The sequence below is a fragment of the Calidris pugnax genome, unplaced genomic scaffold (assembly GCF_001431845.1).
Source record: "Calidris pugnax isolate Ruff unplaced genomic scaffold, ASM143184v1 scaffold95, whole genome shotgun sequence".
Classification (NCBI taxonomy): domain Eukaryota; kingdom Metazoa; phylum Chordata; class Aves; order Charadriiformes; family Scolopacidae; genus Calidris; species Calidris pugnax.
Genome location: NW_015090885.1, coordinates 9,797,667 through 9,823,756, shown reverse-complemented (window position 1 = coordinate 9,823,756; position 26,090 = coordinate 9,797,667). Strand labels below are relative to the sequence as shown.

General features: G+C 43.4%; 1 protein-coding gene across 1 annotated transcript; it reads left to right on the top strand.

Moving 5' to 3' along the window:
* Nucleotides 1-1,115: 1,115 nt before the first annotated feature.
* LOC106890990 lies at nt 1,116-25,839 on the top strand. The gene is made up of 13 exons (XM_014947139.1): nt 1,116-1,246; nt 2,099-2,437; nt 2,723-3,007; nt 3,935-4,034; nt 4,244-4,364; nt 4,999-5,264; nt 11,748-11,828; nt 11,937-12,462; nt 14,046-14,124; nt 14,917-15,243; nt 15,932-16,198; nt 18,072-18,191; nt 25,028-25,839. Exons 1-12 carry the CDS (start codon nt 1,117-1,119, stop codon nt 18,185-18,187), a joined length of 2,637 nt encoding a protein of 878 aa, XP_014802625.1. The 5' UTR covers nt 1,116; the 3' UTR covers nt 18,188-18,191; nt 25,028-25,839.
* The last annotated feature ends 251 nt before the right edge of the window (nt 25,840-26,090 follow it).

Below are 26,090 nucleotides of genomic sequence, written 5' to 3'. Positions count from 1 at the left end.
TTGCAATTGGTATAAATGGGATGTGAACACGTGTGTGTGTGAAAGGAGCTGAAGAAACAGCAAACACTGAAGGTCCTGTATTGATTGCAAAGGATGCAGTTTCTAATAAATCAAGTTAAAAAATGGGTTGTTTCTGTCAAGCCTGGGACAAGCCTGATAAAACTACAACAGAGACAACTTGTCAGTGGAAGATCTGTAGTCCAACATTGCCTTGTATCACTCATGCTGTGTCTTTTTCTCTCAGCCCAACCGGAAGGTAGCAGCTTTTGAGCAGTCATGGCTTGAGGAAGCATTGCTTGAATTTGACGATTAAGGGGCATATGCTAATTTACATGTGCAGAGCCAGGAGTTGAATCAGCAGAGTCCAGCAGTCCTCCTGTAAGCCTCCAGCAGGTGACCAGTCAGCCTGGGACCTCACACCTGTAAAACTTTGCAGGTTTGGTTTTACTTGAATCTGTGGCACTGACTTCAGTTGTCCTTTAACACTTTATTTTCTTCCCCTGCTAAACAAGGGAAACTTGCAGCAGTTGCTTCATATTCTTTTCCTTAAACCTGTACAACTTTCCCTGGTTATTGCCTCCATTAGCTCTGCTTAAAGGGGTCATTAGTCCATAAATCGAGGGAAGAACCAAGGAATGTATTATCAGCAGAGCGTGCTCACCCAGAAGGCAAAGGAAAGAGGAGACCCCTTTCATAATCCAACTTGTGCTTTCGGTATGCTTGCGAGCTGGTGCCAAGCAATGGCATCTTACCAAGAAGATGCCACACTTACACCATGCGAGGTGCAAGTTCTCACGAGGGCACTTGGAGCAGAGCTCAGCAGTATGGCGCTACCAAGAGGAATACCAAGCTGTGCTGCTGGAGACAAAAAGAGGGTGTGCTCTCTATATCCAACTCTGCTAACTGGTCCGTTTGGTGGAGTAGAAAGTCCCAGTAAAGCCACGCTGTGTTGCTAACCCACAAGCCTTTTAACCAAGATTAATGATTAACCATGCTCCTGGTTGTTTCCCGTCTCCCCTGCCCCACAGCTTGCTGATTGGCCTCCAAGAAGGAGTTTGAAAAAGGCAGAAAGTCTTAAACCAACCACGTGGGCAGAGGCCAGTTGCCCTCTGAGGGATGCAGGGAAAGGCAGCCAGCTTTCCCGTCCAGGTGCTCTGTCCCACGATGCTGTTCCACCTGCTTTGCTGGACTGAGATCTGCCTCCTGCTGCTCTGCAGGGGCTGCCAGCTGGAGGAGCCGGCGATGGGTGAGTGGAGAGCCCTTTCCCTGCATGAGGTTAACTCCAGGGCAGCACCAGCCTTTCTTGGCAAGCAGAGAGACCCAGACACCCTCCTGACTGAAAAATGCGAACTGGTATCAGGAAGAGCAGCTTGTAATCTGGGGACTGGTCAGCAGCAAGATGGGGAAATGCAGGTCAGGAAGGGCACAGGATGGAGTTTGTCTTTGCACTCAAGCCATATATTCAGCCTGCATATTCCCTTTTTTTTTTGTACATGTTGCTAAACGGCTCGGTGCAAGGGATGGAGCTGGTTTGTGTTTCCAGTGCACATCTGGGTGGTGGGCATTGCTGTTGGGAGAGTCTGAGGCTGGGGCATATCCCCCTGCAGCCGTTGGCACGGTTGCACTCCCAGCTGCGGGGTGCCCTGGGCTGCTCTGCCTCCCGGGCACGTGCCAGCGAGAGACATTGCTGCCAGGAATGAGAGTCCCTTTTGCTGGTTGGTTGCCGAGTGCTGGGTCTGTACAGGACACCTCAGGGCTGCAGGGGACAAAGGCGAGCTAAAAATAATACGCTGGGAATCATCAGGCAAATGAGCCTGGGGATCGGCTTCGCTGTGCTTGCTAAGGAGCCCTTCTGCTGCCCTGCTGCCTTCCTCCTCACCATGGGAAATGCACAGCACAGGCTAATGGTGTGATGGCCACCCACGAGACCAATGTGTCTGAGGTCTCCCAGCGTGCCACTCAGCCTCGTGGTGGAGTTCCTTGCTCCAGTGCTCTGAAAGATGGGAACGCTGTGCCTGGGTACTCCAAGGCACTGTAGCTTTCCCTAAGTGAATTGCTTTTCCTCTCGCTCTGATTTTGGGGTTTGCATTGTTCCTAGGTTTGAAGGAAGCCGTGAAATCTGATCGCGTTATTGCAGCAGCCCTTGGTGGAGAGGCAACTTTCTCTTGCAACTTCTCACTCTCAATGGACGTTTTGCAAGTCACCTGGCAGAAGAGAAATGGGTCTGCCTTCCAGAACATAGCCACCTACAGCCCAAATCATGGGCTGAGGTTAATAGGGTCATTTCAGAAGAAGGTGCATTTCACTAGAATAACCCTGAAGGACTCAGCTATTACACTCCAAAATCTCTCTTTTGAGGATGAGTCCTACTACAGATGCATTTTCAATGTATTTCCTCATGGCTCTTTCAGCAAAGATATATGCCTCAACATCCAAAGTAAGTTTTCCACTAACACCTGCTCTCTTTCTGGCACTCAGCACAGGTCCGATGCAGTCAGGAGGTGAGAAGGCATTGTCCCTTCCACCCCATAGAAATTTCTATGCAGCAGCATCTCCTCAGTAGATAGTCTCCAGAATTGTTCTACCTTCCCTCAGAGGAGGTGATGACAAATAAGCTGGAAGATGCTTTTGGGTAAAAACCCACATAGAAAGAGGTTAACTATCCACTTTGACCATTAACTCACCACAGAGCCTAAAAAGAACCTTCTCTTTTTGCTCTCAGCAATTTCTGAGCTAACAGTGGAATATGATTCCCATCTGCCCACTGAGGATCTCCTCACTGCAGTCTGCTCAGCAACAGGAAAGCCTGCCCCCAAAATCACCTGGCTGGATGACGGAGACCTGCTTGAGTCCCCTGAAATACGCCACGTCCAAAACGCAAATGGGACAGTAACAGTGGCAAACAGACTTACATTCTCTGCCAGCCACATCCGTGCATTGACCTGCCTCCTTGACCACCCACAAGGAAGGAAAATAAAGGCAGTTTACCTGGAAAAAGAAAGTGAAGGTAGGTTGTGTTTGTATGGAGAGGTGCAGCATGTAGCGGGGAGTGCTTAGGGAAGGATTTGCAATTGTGAATTGTGGGAGTGCAGCTTATGCTTACGTAGGTCTCACTAGACATTTTTCTGGGAGTTCAGATTTCATGTTTTGAAGCCATCCAGAAGACTCCTCCCTGTAGCACCTTTGTGTCTGTGTGGTAGGTGTGTGCATATACATACCATAGTATCGTAGAATGGTTATGGTTGGAAGGGACCTTAAAGATCATCGAGTTCCAACCCCCCTGCCATGGGCAGGGACACCTCCCACTAGACCAGGTTGCTCAAAGCCCCATCCAACCTGGTCTTGAACACGTCCAGGGATGGGGCATCCAGCACTTCTCTGGGCAACCTCTTCCAGTGTCTCACCACCTTCTAATAAATCTGTAGATTTGCGTGTACATAGGCATATATATCTCTGTATGTTTAGATTTCTACACAATCAGTGATCTAGAACAGATGCGGTCAGCTCTCCAGCAGTATCCACAGCTGGAAGGTACCAGCAGAGCAGGCCCCTAGCTGTCAAATTCTGGGGAACAACATTTCACATCTAAGGTCTTGCAGGAGTGTATGTCTCAGGAAGGATGGGAGACTTTCCTCATGATAAAACTTCTTCATACAGAAAGAGAAACACAAATAGGTCAGGAGAAAAAAAGGCTGGGATTTAATTCCCCTGTACCAGGCACAGGTGAGACATTATCCATATTTATTCAAAAATGAAAATAATTTCTCACCTACCACAGTGTTATGTTGCTATGCCATTCCTTTCTCTTCTTCAAAGAATAAACGAGCACAAACTGATGAATGTTTCACTTCAGTCACAACCTCTGGAAGAGGACGCAAGAAACATGTTGACATCCCTCTATGTTCTGGGTGAACTTATTGGTTTCTTCTTGTAGGTGCTCAGAAGACCATCATCATCACGGTGGTCGTAATAGCAGTGGTGTTAACAGCCTTGATACATTGCATCATCATACTAATCAACAGAAAATGGGCAAAGTAAGAGTAATTTCAATTTTCTTGTGAATGACATGGTTTGCCTGTGCTCACCTTGCAATTTGTCTTTTTCTTTCCTTTTGGGGTATTTATATACCTGCTCTTGGAAATTATCCAGGGGGTAACAGAATCCTTAAAATAGCAAGATGGACACTAAATGCCAGGAGGTTTCTAAGCATTACCTGACTAGTTGTTAATGTGGTTTTTTTCAGCTGCAAGAGACACAGTGCGGCCAGAACACCTGCACTGGAGAAAGGCTTACATCGAGACCTAAGCAAGGAAGCCGAGAGCCTGCAAACGCCAAACTGCCAGCACGTTGTTTGTCAAAAGGAGGTAATGCAAACACCCAAGGCTTCCAGTAGTTATTCACATCCTTCAAAAGCATTGACAGTGCTTACCAGGAAGGTGACAAAACCCTACCACTAAGAGCTGGGGTCTGCTCCTGCTGCCATGTCTTGGTGGCATGGGGGAGACACACGAAGTAGATGACACCATTAAGTGCCCATCTCATCCCTAGCAATGCTGGGGAAGGCCTGGAGCATGAAGGAGAAAAGTTAGCCATGGGTTAGGTGGAAAGGCAGGGAAGAGGTGCTGGAAGTACCCAGGAGGGTGGGATGCCCCTTCTGGACAAAGGCAAGGGAGTGCTGCAGAGCTCAGGTGCTGTAACCAGAAGCCTCACACAGAAGTTTCCCTAGAAAAGTCTGCGCTGCCCCGCTGGTCACTCAGGCATGAAGGTGCTCTGAAGGGCTGGTGGCATCCACAGACAAAACCAGTAACTGACCACAGCTGCGATTCACCCCCACTAGCCACTTTCCTCTGACCTCCCACAGGTTCCCTCTTTCCCTTGCAAGCCCTTGCTAATGCTGTGTTGGGAAGGGGAACTCTCCTGTCTTCTTGTCATTTCTCTCTGCCTGATAAAGTAGAGGTTTGTCATGGTTACCACACCACTGTGCTGGGTCTTTTGCAGGAGCAAACACCAGACTCCTCACTTCGCAAAAGGCGGACAGGCCTGATGAGAATCCTGGGAGAGAAAAAACATTCCAGACGCTTGTTTTCAGAGGAAGCAGAGAACCTGAATAGCCATGGCCATGGCATGTTTGAGAGGGAGCCTGTTGGATTATCCATCAAGGAGCTTGGTTGTGCACCCATGAGGGAGGACAAAGAGGAAACAGCAGATAGAGGAGTCCAAATAACATCCCCCCGGCTGCTCCCTGGCCCAGCACAGGAAGGAGAGCCATTAGCCCACTGAAGGCTCACCTCCATAAGCCTAGAGGAACAGAGGAGTCCAAGGGTAGGTGGGGAGCCAAACTAAAGACTTGCAGGAAGGGGTACCTTGCCCAGGCCCCTCCCAGACATGTCTGTCCCAGGAGACCCTCATCCCCAGGGTCCAGGTGTGAAACCCATCCAGATGGGTCATCAGTGGAGTATCTTTTGAAAGGACACGTCCTGGTTTGGGGTAGAGCAGAGCCAACTTTCTGTTCAGTGAGAGGGGCTTTTGCTTATACGTATTGCTGTGGCAACCAGGATCAGCTGACTGTTGTTTATCTCATGGAGGGGTCACACATGTGGGGAGGAGTAGACAGGCCAGGTGACCCAAATCTAACCAATGGGGCATTCCATTCCATCTGCCATGTTCAGTATAAAAGCTGAGGGATCAAAGGCTCAGGCTCTCTTCTGCAATGGCAGCTTCTTCAATGGCTCTCTTTCTTCAGTGACTGGTATCTGAGGAGGATCCTGGCTGTTCATCTGCCTTCAATCCTGACCTATGTGTTCTTGGAGCTAGATCCAGTATCCAGTTCTCACCTGTTGCTGAGTCCAGTTTGGAATTTCCCCAGTGCCTGCTAGTGACATCTTCCTGGGAATTTGATGTGATTTTTTATATATATTGTATCTATTTCATTATCTCCTTTTTATTTTGTTATTAACATTTTACTAAAGTTGTTTAGTTTTTTTATGAGCTCGTTAATTTCTTTAACTCTCTTCTTCCTCTCCTTGGAGCGAGAGGTGGAGGAGAGCATCTGACGTCTTGTCATTTGCCAACCCAGCACAAACTGCAACAGGAGGTCATTGCCTAAAGTGGTATGGACACATGATGGGATGCAGTGGAAGAGCATTTTTGGATTGCACAGGACTTATTTTGGGATGCTTAGGGGAGGGACCAAAATTGAGAAAAAGGGAAGAATTGAGGGGATTGGGGGATGGAAAGGCCTAGGAAAATGGAGAGATAAAGTGATAAAAGGGTCTGGTCGCACATATGCAGGAGGCTGATATCTACTCGTGCCCGATCACCATGGTCCATTCTGTCTTCTCCTTAAGCTCCATTTCTATCTCTTTTCCTGGGTGAGAGACTCCATAGGCAGAGTGTATGGTGGTCTGGCACCAGCAGATGAACTGGGACTGTGGGCCAAGGGGTACAATTGAAGAGACCCAAGTGAGAGAAGCCATGTGCCAGCCACCAGCATGGACCAGGGGCAGGACCTATGTGTCCCTAATGCTGCTCCTGAAGCGAGTATCACCACAGATCAAGCCAGTAAGTAGGTGACATGTCCTGGGACACCCTTGACATTTCACAAGGCAGTAGGAGCTGTGGTGCAGATGCAGCAAGACTAGTGGAACTGTACCAAGATTGGTATTTTTAAAAAAAGTTATGTTTTGAAGGGTTCAAGCTGGAGAGCCTCCCATCCAGCTCCCTGTATCACTACAGGCTGTGTGTTAGAAATTTCCCTCCAATGTCTCTGCTCTTTGAATAGGATGTGTCACGGTGCAGCCTCAGCACAGAGTAATTTCCCTAATAATAGCAGAGTACCTTCTATTGGGAGAGATTATGAGTGAAAGGGAAAATGGTTCCAGTGAGTCTTCCATTAAAACAGTAACTCACAAGTGCTATTTTTTTTTTCTCTGTTGACTTACAAATAATCTTTTTGCATTCAGCAACCTCATCCCAGGTATTCAGAAATTGCAACCACTGTATCTAAAGACATTGGAACAACACAAAAAAACCAACAAATTACTTTATGGGTGTTGTCCTGTGGTGGACACAGACTGTGGTCCCTGGAAGAGAAGGTATCAGTCCTGCCTTGCTCTCCTGGAGGAAGAGCTCTTGCAAAGGACCAGGGAAGGAAATGTGGAAATGTTCCCAAGTCTGATCTTCAAGCTGCTTGCCTGGCCTGCAATGGGTCAAAGAAGGTGTGTTTGAGGAGAAGTGGGAATGGTAGGCATTTTGTACTATTAGAGAAGACTTGTAGGCTGCCCAAATCCCTCTGACAAGCTCTGTCTGCAGGGGTTCTGTATACCATTCCTTGACATTGACTATAAACAGAGGTCTTATCACTCTGACAGCAAACTTTTCTGCACAATTTGTTGTTAATTTCAGAGAGCTAGAAGAGATTTAGCTAAGAAGTAAAATTACTGAACAGAAAGTTGGTTCCATTCTACTCCTCAAACCAGGACACTCAGGTATCCAGAAATTGCAACCACTGTATCTAAAGACATTCAGGAACAACAGGATGAAATGATTTTATGGGTGTTGTCCTATGGTAGACACTGACTGTGGTCACTGAAAGAGAAGGTATTGAAAGGGACTGACAGAAGGAACTAGGCACTTAGTTTCAGTCCTGCCTTGCTCTCCTGGAGGAAGAGCTCTTGCAAAGGACCAGGGAAGGAAATGTGGAAATGTTCCCAAGTCTGATCTTCAAGCTGCTTGCCTGGCCTGCAATGGGTCAAAGAAGGTGTGTTTGAGGAGAAGTGGGAATGGTAGGCATTTTGTAGTATTGGAGAAGGCTTGTAGGCTGCCCAAATCCCTCTGACAAGCTCTGTCGGGGGGGGGGGTTCAACTTTAGTTCCAGAAATCTCTAGTTCGAGGAATGCAAACACTCATTACATGTTTCTTTTGCAGAGAACTTATCTGTGGCTTTTTGCATGGTAGTTTTGGACACATATGTGATCTTCAGTTGTGGCTGTGATCGAATGACATCAATGTGTGTGTATAAACACAACAATAGAAGAGACGAGTGGGTTCAACTACTACTTTTCAAAAACAACTTTTTCCCAGGAAATTGTAAAGAGTGCTCAGTGCTGTGAGACAGACAACAGTGGTACTCCAGTGAGTGATTCAGAGCTTGCTGAAGGAGTGGAATGGCCTCACCTCTGTATTTCTGCCAGCGAGTCCATGATTTATGCTCGCTCAAAAGTGTAGTTTTACTTAGAGTCAAACCAAGGACTCAGAAAACAAACAGGCAGAAAAAGTCTCGAGTTTTCCTGAATGTCTCACCTGAGGGTTTTTTTAAAACAGTGTGGTACTGGATTTCTATGCAGTAGATGCAGCAGATGACCTGGTTTTCACTGCTTTTCAGGTAGGAGTTTAGAAGTTCTCTCTGGTTCTTCCTGATGAAATGGAATGAATTCTTTCTTTCAGTGCTGGCAGTTGTGTCATTTCCTTTCAGAAGGAAACACATTAGGAGTTGTAGAAGCAGAACAAAACAGAAAGCTGAGACCAAAGCTGTCCCAAAGCCAGCCTCGCAAGACCCAGATAACATGCCTAAGCTTGCTTTCTTTTGGTGTGTCTGTCCCAAGAGCTGAAGGAGGCTCTGTGGGATGGCAGTATTTTAGGACAAGAGGACTCTAATTACTCTCTTTCTCACTAACTTCAAAGGCTTTGTCAGGCCAGACAGTTGGTGTCAACTCGGCCACCGCCATCTCCTGAAGAGCTGATGTACAAAGGACTTTGCAAAACTCGGCAGAGATTCCTGAGCTGAGCCAGAGCCTTTTAACAAGAAACAGTTCACATGAGAGCACAGAATATGGCTCATTCCTCTATGAATATAAAACAGTTTTCAACTTTTTGCCGTTGCTAGTCTGCCTGGAGTACTTTCCATTTGCTTCTATCTGCCTTGAGCTTACCTCTAGTCTTCATCTACTGCTTCAGAACTATCTTTTCCTTGCTCCGCTCTAGTTTCCTCCCTTTCTTCCAAAGAAGATTTCCAGACTTTTTCATCATTTTCTTCTTTCTTCTTTAAGTTTGTCCAGACCATTGAAGGAGAAGTAAATTTTGGATAAATATAGAACTTTTCCCCTTCAGTAGATATGAGTTACAGTGTGAGTTAATATAAAATATTGCTCAAGTCACCCAAATGTACCCTTTATTTTCATGAAATAAGGGCAGGAAGATGTCCCTGGGATTCCCCTGATTTTTTCACTTGGATGGCACAAGGCACTTCTGGATAGATTTTTTTTTTTTTTTTAAGCTGTGTAGTCCTCAGCTCTCTGCAGTTCCCTCTGAAATCCTTTGAACTACAGTGAGGGCAGGTGGGCACAGGAGACTTGCTAACACATTTTTCTCATAAAAAGAAAAACCCGTGTGAGGGGTGAAGATACATCAGTCCCAAACAAGAAGTAGCACGTTACTTGCTGGAGGCCTGATCTGCTTTAGACAGAACCCATTCTCTATTCAAAACAAAAAAGGGAAGTCTGGCAGAGGGAAATTTAAGTGACTTGAGACCTACTTATCAGTTCTAGGAGACAGAAGAAAATGTTGAGAAACGGTACGGGTGGAGCTTGGGCTTTAGTTTGTTAGTTGGCAGAGGAAGGGCTCCGCTAATTGAAGCACAGTGGTGGAGAAGATGTCTCCAAAGACAGCTATACCCAGGTGGAAGGGCTAGTGCCCTGAAGCCCAGCCTCCAGCAACAAGTTAACTCTGATCTGGGGCACAGGCATCAGGTGTTTTGGTTTTCGCAGGTCAAAAAGGGCTGCTTTATGCACTGTGGTACTGAGAGCAGTGGAAGGGGCACAGTTAACCTACGGGGGAGCCTGGGATGGCTACGGAAAGGGGACACCACCCTATTCCTTTGGAAAGTTTTAATAATAGTGCTTGAAATATTCCCATACGTTTGTGTCTCAAATAAGAAAAGAGTTCTGATTTTATGTGGGCTCTTGGCAAAAAACTTATGGGCATCTTTGCCAAGTAATTTTGGCAGGGTTTGAAATTGTGCCAAGTCTGATATTGTTCCCATGAGTAATGATGATTTAAAACAGGAGACCTTTTAGGGTCTTGCAAGAGAAACATTGCAATTGGTATAAATGGGATGTGAACACGTGTGTGTGTGAAAGGAGCTGAAGAAACAGCAAACACTGAAGGTCCTGTATTGATTGCAAAGGATGCAGTTTCTAATAAATCAAGTTAAAAAATGGGTTGTTTCTGTCAAGCCTGGGACAAGCCTGATAAAACTACAACAGAGACAACTTGTCAGTGGAAGATCTGTAGTCCAACATTGCCTTGTATCACTCATGCTGTGTCTTTTTCTCTCAGCCCAACCGGAAGGTAGCAGCAAAAGCAAAAAACCACTCACAATGACGGACACTTTATTGCTCTCTACAACTACCCGAAAGGAGGCTGTAGAGAGGCGGGGGTCGGTCTCTTCTCTCAAGTCACAGGCGATAGGACAAGAGGAAATGACCTCAAGTTGCGCCAGGGGAGGTTGAGGTTGGGTATTAGAAAAACTTTTTACACCGAAAGGGTTAATAAATATTGGTATGGGCTGCCCAGGAAGGTGGTTGAAGCACAGTCCCTGGAGGGATTCAAAAGGTAGGTTGACATAGAGCTTAGTGACATGGTTTAGTGATAGGGTTTCTTTATCAGAGTTAGTTTGATGGTTGCACTAGGTGATCTTAAAGGTTCCTTCCAACCTAGACAATTCTATGATTCTATATCTCAAAATCAGGTTCTCATCACCAGTGAAGAGCAACTTAGAAGATCCTGGACAGACTGTTTGAAGGTCTGCAGCCTGACAGTATGAAACTGGTCATAAAATCAACTTTCCTAGAGATTTTGTATAATAAAATGACCTTCTCTTTCCATAAGATCTTCTAGGCAATTTTTTTGCACTAATTTCCTACTGCCTAACATCAGAAAAAAAGGTAGGTTTTGTCTGTCTGGACTGAGGATCCAGAAAAGAGGCAGAGCCTTGGCCTAGTAGTCAAAACTTCGTTGCTGATTATTGCTGGGCTAGCCACCTGCAGTTACATATTACAGGATGTGGTAATTATGAAAAAAAACCCCAATTACCAGGTTGGGGAAAGCCTCAGTATATTTGTTGTGCAGCTTCCAATGAAGCCTTGCAACAAATAAGTTCAAGAAATTGATCTGGTCTGAAAAAATCCTCAAATACCTAGTGTTCCAGAAAGTATTTGCAGTCCAGTATTTGGATGGTGTCACAGCTCTTGGCCATTATTATAAATTTATTCTTCTTATTATTGTTGATGTTGTTGTTGCTATTATTACTCTGTTCTGTATCTGCTGTTGGATTCTAGTTTTAGTGGTTTATGATAGCACAGAAGCCTTTAATAACCATTCATTGTTGGTGTGACTGTCAGTACCCTTGAACTGAAATCAGAGAAGAGCGGGCTTTGGAGATAAAAGCAATTTGCTCTGTCACACGCTGGAAACTGAAAAAAAAAACCCCACATCCCAAAACTTCTTAGCAGGAGGTTGGTGTTTGTGCTGCTGGTTTTCACAAGCTCATCTGTCCTGAAGAGCTGACAGAACTAACTGCTGACAGCCTTGTTGCGTCTCAGGCTGTTATCCTGTTCTTGCTTTACGAAAATGATGTTTGGTTGTGGTTTTTTGTTTTTTGGGTTTTTTTTATTATTATTATTTTTATTTTTATTTTTGTTTTCTTCCAAGATCAATGTGTTAATTTGGTTGATACTAATAACCCCTAGATGGAAAGAGACGAGGGAGGTGGTGTCGTCGAGGAAACCCTTTGCAGCCAATTCCAGCGCTAAGAGGGGGGGCGCTGGAAGGTAATTAACGCGCGTTCCCGGAGCCACCGCCCCCTGGGTGATTAACCGGGCGGCAGGGAACAGCCTCATAGCAGCCGGTCGCTGCTGTACCTGTGCCAAAACCCGCAGCGGCAGTGGGTGCCTGCCCATCGGAAGAGGAACCGGGGGGAGCGCACCGCCGACACCGGGGCGGGGCGGGGCACGGCACGGCGGGGGATTGCGGGAGCCAGCTTGCTGCTGCTTCTTCCCGGAGGGTTCTCGGGCAGGTTTTCTCTCTCCTTCATCTCTCCCAGGTCCTGGGCAGTGCCGGTGCGCGGAAGCCCATCGCCGGGGAGCGTTCGGCGCCGCCCGGGAAGCGGGGGTGGGAGCAGTTCCCGCGCCTTGCGGCGGGTACCCGAGCCCCCCCGCCGCCTTTCCCAAGCGGGAAGGGCCGCCCCGAGGTGCCGGAGTGACGCTGTGGTCGCCTCCCGAGGTTGGCGTCACATCGCAAGTCAGCGCGGACAAGCAGCGCCCGGTGGGTGCCGAGGCTGGTCGCCAGGAGCACGAAGGGCTTTCCCAAGTGGGAGAAGTTTCCCAGAAGGTGGCGGGGAACAGTGGATCCGGCACAGGGGTACAGCCGGTGGCGCAGGAGACCCCCCAAGCGTGGTTTGGGAAGGTATGGCATGGCGTAGGGAAGGCTTTGCTGTTTAATTGCCTCAGGTTTTTCTAGTTCGCTTGTTTGGGTGTTTTAAGGTTTTTTGGGTTTTTTTGGGGGGGTGGGGTGTTTTTTTTGGGCTTTGGTTCTTCTTTAGTTTACCCTGTAATACACTAGGTTGTGTTTGTGACCTAAAGGGACTTCTTTCATGCCCGCTATAGCTACACAGCAGCCCAGTTCCTCTCGTATGAATCTTGCAGCTACAGGGGTGTGAGTGATGCTGTGTTCAGGGCTGCACTGTTTTTAAAGCAGTGGTGTTAAAGCAAAAAGGTTGTTATTGAAAGCTGTGCTTTTCTGTGACTTCACTGGTTTATAAACACTTCTGTAACTCAGAATTTCTCACTAGCTCTGTTGCCCTTGATTTTTGCATGTTTTTAGGAATATCTGTCTGGATTTCTCAGAGCCCTGCTCAAGTGTATCAGCTGACAAACTCATTATTTGCTGGGTTTGTTGCTGATGGATTACTGTTTCCTGATTTTACACATAAGAATGAGGTCTGTCTGTAGTCATGCTGGGTAACTGCAGAGTTTATTAGGAGTTGTTTTTAGCACAGCTTAAAAATTAAAGACAGGCTAGTGGTTGTGCACAGATGCGTTATGCGCACAAGCTTGCTGGGAATGTGTTTATTAAACAGGCTTTTTTTTTTCCTCCCTCTTTTTTATTTATTTTTATAAATATATATTATTTTATATATATTTATATATAAATATATATATTATATATATTTATTATTTTATATTTATTCATCAGCCTTCCTTTTTAAAGCTGTATCCCAAAAAATGCTTTAAAGTTGATTCTCTCTTCCTCTTTTTTTTTTTTTTTTCATCTTGTGAAAGTCTGTAAAAGGTTAGGCTTTACTTATGTTCTTGACAGAAGACGCTCCCAAGAAGCATCACCTAGTTTGCAGATATTGGCAAAAAACCTCAGGTGTAGGTGATGTGTGTTGCAGAGGTCTTTCCTACAAAAATAATGCTTCCACTTAGATATGACACCAGCTTCAGTTCCAGGGAGGTCTATAATTCAACTGAATTGTGGCGATATTAACTGATTGAGGGAACAGGAAACAGGTCTAAAGCTGTTCACTAAGCAACGCGACCTTATTTTTACTCGTTTCTCACCTTGGAAATGTAGTTGTACAAAGCAGGTGCAGTATGCCCCTAAAGTTCCCCAATTCATGCAGTTTTGGACAAATGGGAAGTCTTGAAGTCCTCAGAGAAGTTGCTTTCAATTTATACCTTGATCTCACAAGCTAACCCAACCTCTCTCCTAGTGTCAGAGCTAGTCCTGGACAACCAGTATGTCATGCTTCTGGTAGATTAATGCCTTTCTAACTTCCAACATGCGATTATTTTTTTTTTTTCCCACCTTGACCAGAGCACTTTCTGTGTTATGTAATGAGACCCGTCAAAACTCGCCATCTGCCCCCAGAACTATGTTTTTCTCACATGACAAAGCTACTGTTAATGTTTGTACCCTGGAGACGTGATGCCACTGGAAGATGATGTTATTGAATCACACATGTCGTCTTATCTTTCTTCAGGTGAAGCAGATTTTCCCCTTCCAAAATGACTTTGCGAGCACTGGTTTTGTGTCTGGCTTGTACTGGGCTTGGAGAGGCAAAGGGTAAGTTGAATTTCCTGAAGTCTGCCTGAAAATTGCCAGGGAATTTGTTTCTGACTCCTGAGGCTTCAACAGTCAGAGTAAGGGGCACAACCAGGTGAAATACAGATTGCTTGTGCCGTTTGACACAGTGAGATAGCTAAGGCATAGACAAGGAGCTGGCAGATGTGACACAAGACCTCCTAGAGCAGCATTTGGATATGGGAGGGACATACAAAATCTCATATCTACAATGACACTGGACGCTATTGTTCACCTGAGCTCACAACTTCCCATAGCAGATCCTCCCTGCAGGAACAATTTTTTTTTTTTTTTTTTTTTTGGCCTTCTTTCTCCCTCTCAAATGTACTGGAACTCTGAAGCCAGAAATTCTTTTTAGCCAATTTTGCTGCTCAGTTCTCAGGGAAGAGTTTGGTGCACCCTTCTCTTGTGCCTTCAATCTTCCTCTAGCTTTTAGGAAACAAAAATTGAGTTTTTATTGAGAATGGGAAGCCATGAGCTGGCAGATAAAACTCGAGTGGGAAGTCTGCAGGGATGGGTATGGAAATAGGGTATGTCTTTTTCTTTTAAATGGTTTAGAAGAAATCCAGAGCCTCAGCCAATGTAAATCAACATAACATTACAGATTTCTGGAGGATGCAGTAGTGGACTTTTTAGTGGGGGGAAATAGAAACAATATGTAATTGTTTGAATTGTTGTGTCTGTGGGTAATCCAGGCTTTAGAATCAATCAGTATTAGGCTTCTGAATGTGTGTAATATCTGCCCATTTCACTAACTATTTCATGTCACTCCAGTGGTTCCACAGGCAGAACAAAGAAATGTGAAGGTGGGCGACACCGTGACTCTCAGCTGTGCCCTGACAGAACCCAAGGATGTTCTGCAAGTGACATGGCAAAAGGACTCTGAAACACCACACAATAATATAGCTACATACAGTACCACAACAGGATTAAAGATTCATGAGCCATATCAAGACCGAATGAATTTCACAAGTCTGGTACTCAATGAGACAAACATCACTTTTTGGGACACCAGAATGGATGATTCAGGGTGTTACAAGTGTATCTTCAATACTTTTCCTTTAGGATCCTTCTCTGGACATACCTGCCTGAGTGTCTTTGGTGAGGTTCTCTGCAGGGATACGTCTGTAGTGCAAAAAAGAGGTGTTTTCTCACCCCCAGCATTTCCTTGCACAGACTCGGAAGCTGCAGGGGTAGGGATGTGCCTCAGTGGAACGTGGTGTAGAAACAGAGTTTTACTGCTGTGAGCAAGACTCCGTGGGCCTATTGCCTAGGGCCTTCAAGCCTATTGTGGTGGCTTTGCCTCTGGGGTGTCCTTGTTCATTGTTCTGGGGGTAGCTGCTAAAAAGCAAGGAGTTGGATCAATTTTTTTGATCCAATTTTTTTGCAATTCCAGTTGGAACCTAGGCAAACCAGCATCGCTAGTTTCCTCTAGGTGCCAGGTACAACCCCAGTGCTGTGAGCTGCTGTGCTGAACCCTGCCTTTGATAGGGAATTGGCTGATAGGAAAGCAGCACGGACCAAGACATGGTTTTACTTTAACAGATTGTTTTAAAACCTGGGATTTCAAGTTGAGTGAAAACTTTGGGGTATATAACTTTAGTATAAGGGAAGGAGTATTGAATCATGGGGGGAACCTGACCCAATGAACTCTTCTTGCATTCCTGTGCTGTGGGGCTCAGTGCGAATCCAGTAAGCTTTGCTCTGATTGATAATGGTAAAATCATTATTTCAAGTTATGACTTAGTGCTCATTGTGGTGATGGATTGTCTTATTTGTGTGTTGGAAGGTCTCAATGCAACTGTCCATTACAACATTTCCGAAGGTCATTTGATAGCCATCTGTACTGCTGTTGGCTTCCCAGAGCCTACCATCACCTGGAACAACTTATTCAATTCCACTCCTACACAGGAGACATTCATGAACACCAATGGGACGGTGTCCATCACCAGTAAACTGGAGATCTACGACACTCGGAGCATTGGTGTGCAGGACTTGACCTGCAGAGTAAGCAACACATACGAGAAAATGGAATTGCCTGTGAAAATGAAAGGAGGTAGGTAAACAGTATAAGCTACTTGACAGCGTTCTCATGGCCTTCGTGTTTTGCAAAAGGATGTTTAAATAGAACGGGAATGAGATGTGTATGTGCCAAGTGAAAAGACAGGAAATCCTACTTTGCTTTCATTGCCGTCTTTGAGATGATAACATATTGGGGTCCTCTCCAAGAGAGGGGGAAAAAAGCCAAACTAGTCAACTAGGAAGCTATGGTTTTTAGAGGCACCATGCATTTTGCAGCAGGTTAAACTGAAGTTTTCACACAGGCTTTTGTAGTTTCTTTGACAGTCCAAAGTTAGATATAAATATTTGTCACCTGGTATCTATCTAGATGAAGTAAAAACTGTGGGTCACCTAACGAACACTGAAGTGGAAGTTTTGAAATTAATAACAAACTGTCTCAGAACAGCAGTTAACCATATGTTTCAGTTAAACTTTCTACGTGTTTTGGTACAGTTGACCTGAGTATTATGTTTTACTTTCTGTGATGTTTTTGCCAAGCAACATGTGTTGCAGTAATGGTTAGGAAGGAAAAGCATTTTCAGATAGACAAAAAGGTGATCAATTGAAGATACTTACATTGGTTTTATGGGGAAATCTTAAATATGTCAATGTAACATCTTAATACCTTGTAGTGCTAATTCATTTCTTCTTCCAACATTCTCTTGTGCTGGGAAGACTTTCACCACAGTTCTGTACCTGAGAAATAGAGACATTAAAAGCTGAGGTACCATGCTCAGTTCATGCAGGAGCATTGACTTATGTGATTTAAAATTCACATGTTTCTAAATCCAGAGCTAAAAAGGAGGGCTACTTGTAAATTAGGAAGACAGGAAAAACATTTGAGATTGTAGGTTAATTCCTAAATTAAATGCTCAAGAAGCGGTTGTTAGATTAATAGTAGTAAAGAGTAAGATCTGACTTTTAGTATCTTCTCTGTAAAAGTTCAAAAGCAAACTAGTTCTTAATTCTGAGTGATACTAATTGACAAAGCATAATAAATCTTTTCTTTACTGTCTCAAATGCAATATTCTCTTGTTTTGGCCTTTTAAAAAGGAAATGTATATCTCAGAAAGCAGGGAACTAAGACCATTGTTATTCCTTGCCAGGAGAATGAAAAATCAGGTAATTGCTTGTTGGTTTAACAGTCTTATAATTTAGAGAAAGAGAAATTCAAAGGAATAGTTCAACCTAGGTTTGTTAAAAGATGTGATAGTTTTGGCTTGATTCAAATAAATTATAATTCAGAAAGTTTTCTAGCTAATGTCAGTGAGCACTGAAATGAACCTTTGTATTACCACCTTGATTAATGGCAGTCACATGAAGTGGCTGATACCTGACCAGGGAGGGACATTTATGCTCAGATGTTAGCTAGAACTACTTGCAGGCATCAAAACATAGCCTGTCTTCTGAAAATTAATTTAGCCTTTACAACAGTGATAAGTGTTTAACAGTAAAAGGAATAACTTTTATTTTACAATCAAAACCCTCAAATTCTGGATTAAAAAAAAAAACAAACACAACAAAACAACTCTTCAGAAGGTGTCAAGATTTGTATAAAGTTCTGCTTATGTACACATGCCAGCTACCATATCAGGTATGGGAATGACAGGTTTCTTTGCTGTGGGTGAACAGGAACACATCTGCTCCTCACAAAGCATTTTCTGTGGGCAGGCAGGTTTATCTTTGAAGATACACACATTCGCTCTCTCTTTTGAGCAATTGCTGTTTTCATGTAGCTTAGTATTAACTTTCACAATTTCGATGAAGAACCATTGTCACCAATCACACACCCTCTTGGCTCTTTTTGCTCTTTTTCCTATATAAACTAGCTTAGTTTGGTGTATTTTTTTGTCATTTTCTCTTCACAGAAGAGGGATCTTCATCGCTTTGGCTGATCATTACTGTGGTGATTATTGCGGTGATGGTCATAGTTCTGATTGGGATCATGCTGTGCTGGAGGCCAAGGGTATGCAGGAGGACTTGAAGTGGTGAGTCAGTCACTGATACATGGAAACCCATGGGTTTTGTAGACCCCTTAATGAGGTCTGGTCATCTGCAAAGAAGAGTGAGACTTTTTTGAGATGCCATCAGGGGGTACGTTACTGTCATATTGGACTAGTAAACTTTATAATAATGTGTTTATAGTTATTAGACATTGCCTCAGTTGCATGTAATTTTTAAGAGCTGTTTTCCCAGTGCTACTGCCAAGGGACAATACAAATTGTGAGGGGAGGATCCAAGTAGAGCAGGACACGCTGCTTGTAGTTGCTTTGAGGAAGAAGTCTCAGCAGAAGTAATTACCTGTTTTGTCACGTTTTCATGGAGGGCCACAGAAGTGCAAATATCCTCAAAGAATTTTTAGCAGAAGAAGTAGGTTGGAGAGAAACCTGCTCACGCAGAGGGACACGCCCTCATAGAAAGGGCTTTCTTCTGGTAGTAGCACCTTCTTTGTATTTTTAAGACAAACCTTATAATAGGTTGGGGAAGCGTGCTCAAGCTTGGCATATGAGTCTGCTTCCTAATGATGAATTAAGGAGAAATTGCAGTCAGTACAATGTTCTTCTATTTGTGATGACTTGATCATGGATGAACCGAACTTTCTAGTCTCAATTACTAACAACTGAATGAAAAGAAAAAAATTAGGAGGGGGGAGGCCTTAGGCTTCAGAAATCACAGAAATTTGATGGTCGTTGGTAGCTTCACTCTTTCTTAACTAGATCAAAATGCTACGTTTGGCTTTAATTCTACTAACATGTTTAGAAACACCAGCACATGTTAACTCAGTTCCTCAGTATTTAGATACTTGCCTCATAATGGTAATGTGATATAAGGCAAGGAAGTGTTTCCACGAGTACCAGACTTGTCTGTTGTGAAGGAAAAAATGGTCTTGAGTTTTGAAAATGTAATGTGCTGGCCTGGATCCTTTTTGCATAAAGGCAGCATCACTTTTTCCAGAGTAATTTTGACCATCTTCAGGAAATGTGTAGTCCATCTTCCTAATGCACCTCTGTTTCCCAGAATGCCTTGTTAATAAGTTTGTTGCAAAACTCCAATACTGGAGCAGCTTGATCACTCAGTCACCATCTGATTTATTTTTTGTATTTAATTTTATTTTTTCTGGTTGCTCTCTGCTGCCAACTACTGAAAGTTACTTATGATTTATCTTGTTTATGATTCCACTGTCACTTTCCTGGCCAAATCTTTAGAAAGCCAAGAATACCTGGGAGTTACAGTAATTTTTGATGTTATGTTTAGAGTGCATTACCCCTCCAAAAATGCCACATTGTAATAAGGAAATCCCCTACACCTCCTTAGCTCTCTCACTTAGCAGCACACTGTGGACCCTAGTCTGCTTTTGCAGCTACTTGTTTCTTCACCATTCATCTGTGAAATCTGTTTATGCTCTTTAAAGCATTGGTTGCAGTCAGTTGACCCAGAAGAGAATAACATCTTGCAGAAAGTCCTTTTCTGGTTTTATTCTCTATTATCCTCAGACTGTGTTGGAATGAGGAGCAGCGCCTACGTACATATTTCTGGACACGGTTTTTGTAACAACACAATAGTGAGCTAATAGTGCTGGCTGGAGGATATCAATGTCTGTCTGAGGTCATTATCTGGGGCTCAATACTTGTTTTCATTCTGCACTAGATAACAAGCAAAGCCTTTCCAGTCTTGTCAAGATGCCTGTTTTTTAAATTCAAAGACAGCTTTTTATCTGGAAGGCTATGGACCCTTCTCGGTCAAATATTCTTCTCTTCTCTTTCTGCTGTTTAGAGTATGGTTGGGTTTTGTTCTGCTTTTATTTTTGTTGTTTCCCTTCTCTCCATGGTAGACGCTTGGGAATCAGTTGAAGAGCTGGGGTTCAAAGTTGATCTCCTGTCCCTCAGATACTTGCCTTGTGTACCAGTTAGAGAGCATATATACATTTTGGTTCTCCCTGAAAACATCCCAAGTGAAGCACCTTCACAATGTTTGGCAAAAAGTCACTTGTTTGGAAACTGAGCAGCCTTTATGGTGAGAGCTGATGCAAAAGTTTTGGAAAAACTCACATCTTCATCCTCTGCCAAGCAGCGAGGCAAACCTAGCATACCTATCTCTCAATTTAAGTGTGATGAATAGTCTGCAATGAATCACCAGACATAACTTCATGCATGCTGGAGAATTCTCAGTAAAAGGAGATTTCTGCTGGTACAAAGTTACACAGTTTCCTTCATGGCTCAACTAGTAGAGCTCAACTGTAGACCATGCCAACGTGAAGCAGTCCAGTTAACAAGCGAAGTGCCTGGATTGAAGCAAAATTAAGGCTGTTACTCTGAATAAATTCCTGTGATTTACTTATTGCATACATGTCTCCAACCTGAATGCTTTCCACAGCATTAGTTTTTTTATTTCAAGGCTTGCAGGATAATATTATTTCAGCCTTAAAAGGCTTTCTAGTCAGTTCTCAGAACCTAGCAGTCTGCAGGGGAATAAAATTCCATGTAAATGATTTTCTGGTGGCTTGTGGTGGCCTATGAGGAAGGGTTAGTTCACAAATGGGTATAAAGGCCAGCATGATTTTTTTATTATTTTCATTTTAAACATTGGTAAGTTGATCCCTCTTGGGTAGCTTATACATGTTTTGCTAAGTGGAAAGCTTTAGAAATGGTCAAATAATGTATTTGTATTTAAGAAGCTGCTATAACAACAGAACCAAAAATTCTTGGAGCTTGTTGTTGAATATGTGTGAACCTAAGAAAGCTGAGTAGGTTGGGTGAATCTGATAGAAGAAAACCTGAAGTCATAGAAGAAGAGACAAGGTCAGATCAAAAAATCTGTTCTGTAAAAAGTGCCAACATAGCAATGGGTTTTTCCTGTTTGGAAATTGAAACATTCAGGTTTTCCTTCAGGTGGAAGTTTTATGGACCTTAGATTAAGCAGCATTAAAGTCTTTGTTTCAAGATGTTAGCATCTGAATACAGCCAACGAACTGTATTTCAAAGAGATGCTGAACCTCAGAGTACCTCAGATGTTACACAAGTGCTATAAAACAGATTGAAAGTACCTCCTTGTTATCAGCTAGAGATCACTTAATACCATGAAAAGGAATTTAAGGCACCGGATTATTATTTTTTTAAGTTTGGAAGTTGCTTCAAATAATATAGATTTGGGTCTATTAAGCTAGAAATAGCAGTTTGGCTGGTAAGATATAATATGTAGGTATCAGAAACCTAAGTTATAGTGTCCAAAGAAGTCCTGAAATATTGGAAAATATGGAAGTCTTGTGCAAGAGATTCCAGTTCTTTGGGAAACTTTACAAGAATAATTACTTGCACACATTTTCCATTGTTTTGTTTGTAGTAAAGTCAGAAATTATTTCTGGAAGAGCCATTGTAGCAGTATCCTCTCCTGCTTATTCAGTGTGGTGAAGGCTGTGTTTCTAAGCTTTGGCTTAAAAATTATGGCAATTCTTATTTGTGTGTTGGACTTGACTTGCTTCTTCAGTAGATTTGCTTTGACATCCAGCTGTTTTTCTTAATAGTAGGAGAGTAGGTGGTTGAGAGCAACGTAGTAGCAGCTCAGTTTTAGGAGACTTTTCAGAGTAATTTTTCCTAAAGTGACAGCTAAATACCAGTCTTTCAGCTGATGAACTTGGGACATAACTCCCTCTTTCATGAGGCAGATGGTTATAATGCACTCTGCTCACAGAGGAACGGGTCTCTGGCTGTCGTGTCCCAGCTGGGGAGACTCATTTTAGAATTGCCTTTGGTTTCTTCTCAAGTGTGGCTTTATCATGAGTAGGAGATTATATTTGTCCAAATTTAAACTACCCAGAATAGAAAAAATGTGCAGTGGTATGTTAACAACAGCCTCATTCCTTTACCATTCTTAACACTACACCAAAAAAACCACCCAAAAAACCCAACCACAGTGTGAAAACATAGTAGCCAAACAGACCTAAACTGAGTTAATGAGGGGAGAAAGAAAAACAAAAAAACCCCCACAAAAACAACCATACAAAAACGTCAGGAGAGGGGTAATTCTGCTGTCAGGTTTCCCATCAGACAGAAATATTTCACAAGCCAAGTGAATGTGTTTTCTGGGTTTAAACATACACTGCTTTCAGACAGCTTCTGTTCCCTTATAAGTCACTGAATTTTCTTTGCACAGAAACGTGCCTGGAAGTACTCTCCAGTTTGCATCTTATATAGAGAGAGCATAGGTGTTCTTTCCAAGTTTTTCATGATTTAGTGCTACCTCTTTTCATTGCAAAGGGCAGGCATGGCTGATGCTTTATTCATTTTCCCATTGTGTTTTGCCCCAGCATGTTTTGCTGGGGAAAGCATGCTCCGCATCCTGCTTCCCATTTTGGAGAAAAGCTGGGAGGAGGAGTGGTAGAAGAGGAAGAAAGGGAAGGTGGGTGGATGAATTCACGTCTCCTGGAGCATGGCTTGAGTTTTTGTCTGGAAGGATGAAATAAATCCTGTTTGCTACTGACAGTATGAAGGTAGCAATGTACGAAACATCCCAGATATTGTCCTCCCCGTATAAAGAGAGGTGTCGAAGTATAGGCTACTAAAAATGAAGCCCTTTCTTTGCAAACAGGGAGGCCTTTACTGTGTGTGATTAACACAATTTCTGACTTGTGCATCATAGCTCATATTTCATTATGAAGTAATTTTCCAGTTCTCCATTCTCCTTTCGACAATAGGGGTTTGTGTATAACTAGAAAAATGGCTGGAAACTGAAAGGGAGGAAAAAATAGCACTCTTGTGATATCTGAATAGTTGCCTTGTTGTTTCCATTTCTCATTTACTTCCTTGGTAATAATTATTTATGTGCTCGATTGTGAAATATTTTTCCTGTGCAAAATACTTTGGCTGTATGCGGGGCGATTAGGGAGGTGATAAGGAGATGGAAACCACCTCCTTACTCTTCTACACAAAAAGTAAGTTTGCCATATGTTATTTTTTAAAAGCCACATAAAAGTAGTGTCATAAATTGGGTCTTTAACATCAGAATGACTTTCTGAAATATCAAACTGTTTATATATTCAATAAATAATCTCATTTGCATATAATCAACCAGGAACGTTGGTTTGATTTTCACAGTTTATAAATCCATTTAGGGTTTTGTATATTCTGTATCTCACTATCATATTCTGAATTCTGCAGTGTGTGTCGTTTCCAGAATTAAAATAAAAATGTTTGGTTTTGTAGTAAATTCATAGCAGTTTTTTTAAAAACCTTCACGTAACCTTGTCTTCAGATAAATTGTTTAAAAATCTGAACTATTGCTTGAACAGGTGTTGATGGCCTTAGTTTAATGAAAGCAAAGAACAGTGTAATAACTTTTCCAATTGATTTAGTATTGTATTAGTAGGAAACAGAAAATGCATTATTTCTTTTTTTTGCTTTTTTCTTTTTTTTTTTTTAGTAAATGATTCTTATTGTATGCAAATAGATTAATATTAATTCTGAAAATTTGTCATACCCATTCCATGTCTTTTGCTTGGAAATGTCATTTTAATTTTTTCTGCTGTTTTAATGTGCAGTAAGGCTTTGCTCTCAGCTGCCAATTTCCGCATTCGAAAAGGGACACTACCATTGTCCAGTGACTTTCAAGGTACCTTATTAAATTTTTGAGAGATGCAAGGAAGTGAATCTCAAGCCATGCCGATGTTGAGGCAGAGGGGAGGCTCTGGTGTGCGCTGTGTAGCAGTGGTTCAGATGGCCACAGTCAGCTTAAGGGCTGGCTGATGATGCTGTGCAGCACAAGCAGTGAGTGCCACCACGTGCTTGCTGCTCCTTCTCTGGTTTCATTAGTTTACTTCAAAATAAATGTTTGTTGTTGTGTTTGTACTGTAATAACTGCCAGTTTTTCTTCAGCGATCGTAAACCGAACTTCACGTGTGAATTGGTATCTTGTGTGATATAAACTACCTGGGTTGTAAAACACCTTTTTCAATAGTGTACTTCCCTCTGCACTGGCAGATACTTTTGGTAGCTTCTGCCAAGCAGGGTCACTTGGCTGCCTCCAAAGGCCAAATGATTTATAACCAGTTCTTGCCCTTCTGCTGGTAGTAAATGGCTTTGAATGGGGTGTTGGTGAGCTGACTAATTTGTCCCCACCCAGGGAGAAAATGCTGTTGTATAGTGCATAGCATGACATTTTCGTAACTGTTGTTTTCAGTCTTTGCTGTTGTATAGTGCATAGCATGACATTTTCATAACTGTTGTTTTCAGTCTTTCTCATAAATATACTCCCAAAGAAATTTCCACCACTTTTAAGGCTATTCCTCCTTGGAGCATAACAAAATAATGAGGGCTGAATAACCATTTTGAGAAGTTAGCAGGGGGATGTTGTCGGCGTGGGGCAAGCTGGATGGAGTGCATACTGCCCACTGGCAACGGTGCTGCCTGTGGCTCTGCAGACATCTCCTGTGGTCCTCTGGGCAAGCGGTGCTGCGTCAGGTATTCTGGGTTTAGGCAAACAGATCCTTCTATGTCAGGATACTTTGTCTGGCAGGCGTGCACCTGTGCTTTTAAAGATAAGGGGTCGTCTTAGATGCTACCTTACCTAAAACTTGTCATGAACAAAGGAAGCAAGGGGGAACACAGACTGAAGCCTTTTTTGTTGTGGTTTAGGAAGATGTGCTACTTGTACAGCAGGAAAAGTCCTACGGTCGTTCACCAAAGGGCAGTTTGAAACCATTCCTCCCCACCTTCCCCACTGCGCATTTCTCCTCACCTCCCCTCCACCCAACAGCAGGCAGCCTGCTCAGCAAGGCTTAGGCAGCAACACAATTAATCCATTTTCCTGGTTTTTTTTCTTTATTTTTTAGGATCCTAGAGGATTTCCATTCACCTACCAGATCATTACAGCCCAGCAGCCTGAAGTCAACACTCCATTTAGTAACTTGACTGGCTGGAGAGAAACAGCAGTAAAAAAGGAAATGCATCACATACACTACCCTTCCCAGACACCGAGCTGACCGCTGAGAAGACTAGGACGATATTTGTTATCCGGTCTAGGTGCTCACTCATAAAAAATAGGACCATAGAGACCGCTTAGTCTGCTCCTCTGCTGCCAGGCAAAATCTGCTTTTCCCAGTGAACGTGCCACTCTTGGTGCTGCTAGTGTGCAAAATGTATTTGCCTTCTTCCAGCTGAGTTTTGAAAATGTCCATGGATGGAGGCTCTGCAAGCTTTCTGGAGATGCTCTTGTAGTGCCTAATTGCTCCCACAGTAAAGGGGGTTTTAATTTTTACAAACCTCTGTCTGCAATTTCACTTGTAGCAACTCTTCGTTCATTGCCCTCTTCCTGACATCTGGTTTTCCTTCTCTTATCCAGCTGATCCCACTCCTTTTCCTCAGTGTACACATGAATGTATTGCTTAACTCTCTCTGGAGAGACCTGCTGGACTCAAAACCACAGGACTCAAACCACACCAAATCTGCCAAAATTATTGAGGGAGAGCAATAGGATTCCAGAAGGCTGGTGATTAGAGGCAATAGCTGCCATATTTGGGAAAGAAAAGTTATAAGTAATTTATTTTATTTGGCTTTTCTTTCAAATCCTGAAGTGGTGGATTTTTTTTTTTTAATATGAGTGAGGAGGAGATGGAAGCAAAGCCTAGTAGTGGAAGTATTGGCATCTCCACTGTATCAAGCTCCCAGGATGATGATCACGTCACCAGCAGGCGCAGGGGAAAGTCCCAGGCTGGACTTGGTGATGGACAGGAGCCAGATTCCGGATCTGGAGTCAGGAGCGCTTGGATTGGGATCAAAGGCAGATGAACAGACAGGGTCCTCCTTGGACATCGGCCATTGAAGGAAGAGAGTTGACCCTTTGATCCCTCAGCTTTTATACTGAGCATGATGCGGATGGGATGGAATACCCTGTTG